Raw genomic sequence first — 8,859 nt, forward strand, 5'->3', positions numbered from 1 at the left:
GTAGCGATGGCCTGATGAGCTCTTCTCTAATGGCCCCACAATATCCATAGCTATTCTCTCAAAAGGTGTCTCAATGATTGGCAGAGGTTGTAATTGGGCACGTGCCACCCCCCTCCCTGAAGTCAATTGGCATTTCTCACAGGAGCTACAGAACTGAGCAATTTGAGTATACATGCCCGGCCAGACAAAGTGACTAGAAATCCTACACAGTGTCTTGTGGGAAGCCATGTGCCCTGCCCATGGAATTGAATGGCCCCATTCCATCACTTTTTGTCCAAACTGCTGTGGTAGTGCTAAAGCCTCAATATTTCCCTTTCTCTGGTAGAGTATTCCCTCTTTCATTATATAGGTAGCCTCTTCCAAACAGCCTGCCGTGCCCTGTTTAACTCCATCTACCTCAGTCACCTTCTCAAACCAAGGTTTTAAAGTAGAGTCCTCTCTTTGCAGCCTACCTACATCTGGTGGAATTACAACATCTAAAGGACAGTCTGGTATTGAAAGCTGTTCTAGACCCTTTTGACTGTGCCAAGCAACTTCTCTCTCCTTCTCTGGGTCTTTGATTTCCCATTCTACCTCAGCGAATGGCAACTCTCTGAAAACTGTTCTTGCAGTCTGAGCTCTCGTGGTAACCACATTGCAAGGCTGTACTATTTTTGTAGCTGGTTTGCCTCCTTCACCTGAGCTCTGTACCTTGCTGGTCTGTACTGGCTGGTTCACAAGGTCTAGTAGAGTAGGAACATCATTACCTAGAATGACTGCATACGGCAAAGTAGGAGCTAGCGCTACCAACAAAGAAAATGTCTGGCCTCCTACTGTCAAATAGACCTGTGCTGTGGGGTACTCATGTTTATCACCATGAACGCAGCTAATTGTGGCCTTCTCCTCACTCCACCTTTCTCTTGGGACAAGACTGGACAGTATTATTGACTGAAAACTCCCTGTATCAAGTAGGGCTTCCTCACGCTGACCATTAACCAAAACAGGTACAGTACTGGCTTTCTCCTGACATGTAACTATGTTGGTCGCTCTAGGGGCTGCAGTGAACATAACTGGTCTATTGTCACCGTTTGCTGGGCAAAAATATTGGGTGTGGCCTAGACCATTACATAGATAGCACCTAATGTCTTGTTTTGAGGATCTCTTAGAATTAGCTGAAGGAAAATGCCTACCACTAGAACCCCTCCCCAGACCAGAGCCCTGTTCACCCCCATTGGACTTACTGGACTGAGCGTTGTGGTTCTCGTGGCCAATGCTGCTCCCCTTTCTGGCTGATGTAAAGACCTCAGCGAGGCGTGCTGCTTCCTCTGCCGTCTTGGGATCGTGTTCGCGGATCCAAACCTCCAGGTCAGGCTGCACCATCCTCAGAAACTGTTCAAGGATCAATGTCTCTGCAATATCTTCCTTTGTCGATTTGTCTGGTTTGACCCATTTTCCAAACAGGTCTTTCCCCGCTCGATGTTCAGGGACCGGAACCTTCTGCGATACGTATCAGCTGTTATTTCATACTTTGACAAAATGGCTTCTTTCACTTTGGTGTAGTTGTCAGAGTCGGCAATGTCCATTAAGACATATGCACTACGGGCTTTGCCAGTAAGCAATGGAACAAGGCGAATAGCCCACTCTTCTCTGTGCCAGCGGCATACGATGGCTATTCGTTCAAATGTGGTCAAAAAATGTTCAATGTCATCCTCTGGAGATAATGGAAGCAACTTGGGTTCCCTGTGGGAAGGTGGAGCGCTGTGGGCTGTGGAACCACGCCCCCCATCGGCTTGCCCATCAGGTTCTTCCTCCTCCTCCTGACTACTGACCTCCTGGTGCTGCTCATGTCCAGGGCCTTCTCCCATGTCGTTGACCTGCAGCTGGAGCTGCTGGAACTGGTGCTGCATACCCCTCCATCTCTGCTCATGTCGAGAGGCTTCCCTCTCCATCTGCTGGTCTCTAGTCATCTGTGCCCGAACAAGACTCTTCACCATCTCTGTGAGCTCCTCCAGACCTGTCCCCGGCTTAGCCGCTGCCCCGACCCCCGGGTCAGCTGGCGCGCCCACTTCATTCTCTGGTGCCTCCTGGACGGAATCCTTCTTTGCTGGTTTGGGTGGCATGACTCTGTGCTCTGTTGTGGGCCCCACTCACTGCCACCAATTGTAGTGTGGGCCCGATAAGCGGCTGGAAATGAGCACAGAGTCAGGATGTAAAAAGCAGCCACACCGTGGTTTATTCCAAAAAGAAGGTTGACAGCATGGTCAATGGCAGAATACAGGCAGCAAACAAATAGGGCATGTTGGTGTGCAGCTCCACCATGCCCTCTCACTGAATCCAACACTGAGTTGGTGTGTGCTTCCTGGCAGCCTTTTATAGTCAGCTGAACCAATCAGTGCAGACTGTACCATTTTACCAGTTAAACATGCAACCCTTTTCTGAGCCCCACATAACCCACATCACCTGAACCTATAACTCTATATCCCTACACCGGTAAGTACATATCAATGATGCCCACTATTGCAAGATAACCCACATATCACATTATCATTAGCAGCTCCAATGCATAACTTAACCACCCCCATGGCTATTTCACTGTGGTCCAGTCCAGACCAATACATGGTGCTCTGGTAGCCTGGGACTCTTTTGCCCGAACACACTGGAACAGACAGAACAGAAGCAGTCAGTATTCACGTACCCATAACACAGTCTCATATTACATAATGGTATTTTCATGTTCATAATACTTTCAATAAACCAGTTAAACTCATGACTTTTCCTTTGTGTGTCAAACAATATACATATTGAAATGTGCCAAATATCAGTAACAGAGGACCACTTCGTTACACACACACACACACACACACACACACACACACACACACACACACACACACACACACACACATTAAAACCTGGGAGCTGACCAGTACAACCGCAGTCTTATACTGTTGGCCACTAAGCAGCTCCAGGGGGAGCAGTTGGGGGTTCAGTGCCTTGCTCAAGGGCACTTCAGCGGTGTTGGGCGAGTGATGACAATCACTTCCCCACCCAGATTGTTCCTGCCCGTCTGGGGAATCGAACCGGGCAACCTTTCTGCAACAAGGGCACTCCTCTAACCCTTAGGCCACCACTGCCTTACATAGGATGTTAATGGTAGGGTCACAAGAAACCCCTATAAGAAAGTTGATCAATACCGACAGCCGGTCAGCAAGTGGATTCACGAATGTATATAGACAATATTTTAGACCAATAAAAAAGACTATATGCCAAATTTCCCACTTTAAACAAAAGAAGCCTGTCGGCTGCCGGACTACAAGGGAAAATATTGAATGGGCCCGGGTTCATTTGGCAGACCGTATGGGAAGTATTTGGTGGTTAAGAGAAGCGATTTCTTGAATTGGTGAGAAGACAACTCCCATAGATATAATGGCAGAGAATTTCATATTTTAGCCCAGTGGTTCTCAAAGTGGGATCCGGGGACCCCCAGGGGTCCTTGAGGGAGTTCCAGGGGTCCCCACTCCCTAACTAAATGATAGATAATTAGGAACCAAATGGACCCTTATGGGTGTTTAACTAACAGGTTCCATTTGTACACTCTCAGAGTTAAATTAAAATTAATATTTTTACAATATAAATGGGGGTCCCAGGGATAGAAATGCCATTGCATGGGGTTCCGTTCCGTAGCCTAATGCAGGTAAAAAACTGGGGGTCCTTGAAATTAAACTGATTTAAGATCACTGCTAGAGCAGTAAATGTATTGTTAGTTATGGGGGTCCCTGGCATATATTTTCAAATGGGGATCTGTGGGCTGTCAATTTGGACGTCCATGACATGATAAAGTTTGAGAACCACTGTTGTAGACCCTGTAAAGCCTATATTAAAATGAGGTTGAGATGTGCGGGCCTTTTGGAGGTCGGAGGAGATTATGGACCTGAGAATTATAACCGAAATATATGATGGAAAAAAGGAGGGAAGGTTTCTCCCCAATGAGCCATGAACAAATAAATCAATTTGAAGATGGTTCACCACACCTAATCGACTAAACAATATTTAAGCTTTTGTTTAAGCAAACATTGCATAGGTATGTATAACCATGGGGTAGACTTAATATCTCGATAGGCGTCTAGACATGGCTGGATTACAGTAAGTACGACAGAATATGGATTACAATATTAGCCGTGGCTTAAATCACTTTGTGCTGACGGCTTTGGAAAGTGAAATTAATCCGACGTGGCCCTTTAAAAGCCAAAATGCATCCACTCACTTCCACTTCCACTTTCAAAGGCTCGTCCACATCGCCACGGTTCTGTTCAAGAAGAGACCGCCGAGCACCCGAGAGGCCTGATTGATTGCACCCGCTAGACCGCAACCATGAACGGCACAGAGGGAGATGCGTTCTACATCCCCATTACCAACGTATCGGGCCTAGTCCGCAGCCCCTACGAGTATCCCCAGTACTACCTGGTCAATCCGGCGGCATTCGCATGCCTGGGCGCCTACATGTTCTTCCTCATCCTCGTCGGCTTCCCCGTCAACTTCCTCACGCTGTACGTCACCATCGAACACAAGAAGCTGCGAACCCCCCTAAACTACATCCTGCTCAACCTGGCGGTGGGAGACCTCCTGATGATATTGGGCGGCTTCACCACCACCATATACACCTGCATGCATGGCTACTTCGTCCTCGGGAAACTGGGCTGCATCATTGAGGGCTTCATGGCCACACACGGCGGTCAGGTCGCCCTGTGGTCCCTGGTCGTCTTGTCCGTCGAGAGGTGGCTGGTCGTCTGCAAGCCCATCTCCAGCTTCCGTTTCACAGAGGAGCACTCCATCATGGGCCTGGCCTTTGCCTGGGTGATGGCGACGGCTTGTTCCGTTCCCCCGCTGTTCGGCTGGTCCCGCTACATCCCCGAGGGCATGCAGGTCTCGTGCGGGATCGACTACTACACGCGCGCGGAGGGCCTCAACAACGACACCTTTGTGATGTACATGTTCAGCTGCCACTTCTGCTGTCCCTTCGTCATCATCTTCTTCTGCTACGGCCAGCTGGTCTGCGCGGTCAAGGCGGCCGCCGCCGCCCAGCAGGAGTCCGAGACCACCCAGAGGGCCGAGAGGGAGGTCACCCGCATGTGCGTCATGATGGGCATCGCCTTCATCGTATGTTGGGTGCCCTATGCCAGCATGGCCTGGTGGGTCTTCTGCAACCAGGGCGCCGAGTTCACTCCCGTTTCCATGGCAATCCCGGCCTTCTTTGCCAAGAGCTCAGCCATCTACAACCCGTTGATCTACGTCTGCATGAACAAGCAGTTCCGCGAGTGCATGATCACCACCATGTTCTGCGGAAAGAACCCCTTCGAAGGGGCGGAAGAGGCTTCGGAGTCTTCTTCGGCTGCTTCGTCCACATCGTCCGTGGCTCCTGCATAAGCGGGCCACGTTGTCAACACGCCGCACACCGGTCCGGAATCCAAGGAGAAGACTTCCACATCCACGGGAAACGACTGCTGAAGGTTATCGCCCACGGAAATAACTTACAAAACGTAAAAACTGTTAAAAGTTGTTTCTGTATGTACAGACGTCCAACGTAACAAGAGAGATATATTTTCTTCCCGAGATGAAAAAGGAGAAAAGAATCTTTAAATCTTTTACAGTTGGATCCTATATGATATGTTAAATGGCTTATTATATTTTTTAAGGGGCGTTAGCCCCTCCTATATCCAGCTGTTGGTGTTATATTTGTGTAATTAGCATAATGAGCAAATAAATCGCATGAGCAATGAGAAAATGAACTGGAAATGGCTATTTATTTCAAGGTGACTTAAGAGTCAAAGTCCATGTTTGTGATATGCAGAAATGCATCTATTATCATGGTAAAGTCTGCATGCAACCCTTCTTCATTAGCATAATCTGCATAAATTATGTAAAACATAGGTACAAATTAGGTATTAGCTATATTATTGCTTTCAACATATATATCAAGGTTGTTTTAAAGTCTACATCTATGTTATGTTTGCTTAATGAGCAAATTAACTGGAAATGGCTATGATTTTTTTAATGTGACTTAAGAGTCAAAGTCCATGTTTGTGATATCCAGAAATGAATCTATTATGGTAAAGTCATTCAACATTTCTTCATTAGCATAATTTGCATAAATTATATAAAACATAGGTACAAATTAGGAATTAGCTATATTATTGCTTTTAGTCAACATATGAAGGTTGTTTTAGAGTCTACATCTTTGTTGATACATAAATTCATCTCTTTCTTTTTAAGATTAGTTTTTTTGGCTTTTTGCCTTTATTGATAGTTAATAGTGAAGACAGACAGGAAAGTGGGAGAGAGAGAAGGGGAGAGACACGCAGCAACGGTCGTCATGAACGGGACTCGAACACGCGACACGCTGTCAGGCCAAAGCCTATATGTGGTATTTGCCTGGGCCTATAGGCCAGCAGGCGCCCCCATACATTAATCTGGGCCTATAGGCCAGCAGGCGCCCCCGTACATTAATCTGGACCTATAGGCCAGCAGGCGCCCCCGTACATTAATCTCTTGCCATAACTAAATTATGCAACCTTTCCTCATTTGCATAAAGTATGTAATAATTAGGCCCAAACCAGGAAATATTCATATTTTAACTTGTAACCAAGGAATTTATCTGGATCCATGTCCATGTATTGATTGTCCACATGTACTCACAAGTCACAACCCTTGCACGCCTTAAAGTTGAGGTGCCTATATGTCATGACATGTCCAATCCAATGGAGTAACTGTGACAGGGCAGCAGACAGTGGCTCATGAGGTAAGTCACTCCCCTCACAGACGAGTCAGGTTGTTTTCTTTACTAGTGGTTTATTAAGCAATTTCAACACTTAAAGACCAACGTCAAACTGGTGACACACAAAACAATAAAGACATGATCAGAATAATCACCAACGATACAGCATACAAACATGATGACATGGAAAAATGTACCTCACTGGCCACATATAGCGATAGTATAATTAATTGATCAATTACACTCATGTAACATGCAAATGTAACATGCAACTTAAATGTAAACCCGAGAAGTCAAAACAATTAAACAAACCTTACCATTCACAAGAAGGATGGCCATAGCTGAATATTGGACAACGCTCCAACTGACGTTCACAAGGGCTCTTTATTTACCAAGTGCAAAGACACCGTGGAAATACTGTAAATTAAATCCACGTGTCACACAATCAAATACACGATGGAATGCAATATAACTACAAACAAAATAACAGGTAACACGCTTGTGGAACCATGCAATATAACGGTACAAACAAAATAACAGGTAACACGCTTGTGGAACCATGGCAACGAATGGTGTGGCTATGCAAGGAGGGCGAGTGCGTTCCAAAATGTTTTTTTTTACCCAACACCCTAATCAAGGGAACTTGATTCAGCCGGAGGGGCACTTCCTGACGAGGGAACCTCCCAAGAGCACTTTGACGATCAAGGGACTCATGGGCTCAAACCACTATCATCCGTGCGGGTCAAATGCTAGAACTCTCATTCAATCGTGCAATTTGTTTCTATAGATTATATGAAATGTTTTGTTTGTTTTTGCTCAATATACACATTATCAACAGAATCTAGATTTATTTTTAAACGGCTAGGGCGGAAATGTTCCTTTAAGCACAAAATGCATTTTGAGTGAGAACCCACATTATTTTTTTGTGAATACCCCAGTCATACAGTATTACCCCTGATAGGAGCCGATGGTGCATGCTTGTGTGACTCTGTGTCGCATGTGTATGTGCGTGCATGTGTGTGCGTGTGTGGTCACCTGACTCACCCCCCAGCCAGCAGAGTGGAAATGAGCTGATGGATGGGAAGTGACAGCAAATGACCCACAGCTCAATTATTTTATGTGCAGCTATTCTAGCCCCGCGTTGCGATACTAATATACCACCGCGCTGGGCTACGTGGAGGCATTATAATATACCACCGCACTGGCCTGGGCTACGTGGAGGCATTATAATATACCACCAAGCTGGGCTATACGTGGAGGCATTATGCATATGCAATAGGGGCGGGTGAAGTCTGGCTGTGCCAGCCTACAGCTATTTCACCCCTCTCTCTCTCACTCACTCACTCACACAAACACACACACACACACACACACACACACACACACACACACACCAACCACACACACACACACACAATCCCAATCCACTTCTTTGCTGACTCAATGAGCCCTCACTGACTTAGCTGCACGTTCATGTGAAGTCTGCGAGGGCTTAGCCCCGCCCCTAGCCTGGTCTCTGTTCCAAAAGTGCCGTGTGAACCGGTCTGGAGCGGATTATATCGCATATTAGTAATGCATCGCGGTTAGAATGTCAACAAACACAATAGTGCTTTCTCACTGTTCTCAAAGGGAGACGGAATGGAAGGATAGGCTATATATTTAATAACAATAATAATATTACAACCCCTATCACACAAGAAAGTGTATTTATGAAACTAATAATAAAACGATCAGCTTAAATACTAAAATAGACACGATAGACATGTATAAATAGGCCAAGTAATGTAGGCACTGGCTGTGAACAAGGACAGTTTGTATAAAGTGATGCAAAGTGTCATGAATGGCGGACTCATCTTCAAAGTGCTGTCCCATTCCTGTCACAACAATTTGGGACCCTTGCAGCCGCTCGGCCTCAAGCACTTACAGCTGACCTCACTAAAGTCAATGAGGTTTCAGCCAGGGCTTGGAGGTTCAGGGCCAGGTCATGGCTCAGCTTGGGAGGAGATTATAGGGCTGTGAGCAAAATAAATAACCCCCATGAGTAATGATCAGAGTCCATATCTATCGAGATTTCAGGCGAGCGCCTTTTGAGGATCCGTAGTTTTGAT

General features: G+C 46.3%; 2 protein-coding genes across 2 annotated transcripts in view; both read left to right on the forward strand.

Annotated features, from left to right (window-relative positions):
- LOC310877802 (dynein axonemal heavy chain 1-like) overlaps positions 1 to 8,859 on the forward strand; it is a gene marked incomplete at both ends in the record, with an annotated part of 114,639 nt that overhangs the window by 93,036 nt on the left and 12,744 nt on the right. The gene's annotated exons all lie outside the window — the stretch shown is intronic.
- Positions 4,271 to 5,755, forward strand: LOC310878208 (rhodopsin-like). Its single transcript, XM_083792384.1, has one exon. The coding sequence runs from the start codon at positions 4,351 to 4,353 to the stop codon at positions 5,401 to 5,403; it is 1,053 nt and encodes a 350-aa protein (XP_083648510.1). The 5' UTR covers positions 4,271 to 4,350; the 3' UTR covers positions 5,404 to 5,755.

The sequence above is a fragment of the Protomyctophum parallelum genome (assembly GCF_964188405.1).
Source record: "Protomyctophum parallelum genome assembly, chromosome: 20".
NCBI classification, from domain to species: Eukaryota; Metazoa; Chordata; class Actinopteri; order Myctophiformes; family Myctophidae; genus Protomyctophum; species Protomyctophum parallelum.

Excerpts from the sequence above, each read along its gene's own strand:
- LOC310878208 (XM_083792384.1), top strand. The coding sequence starts at position 4,351 with ATGAACGGCACAGAGGGAGATGCGTTCTACATCCCCATTACCAACGTA.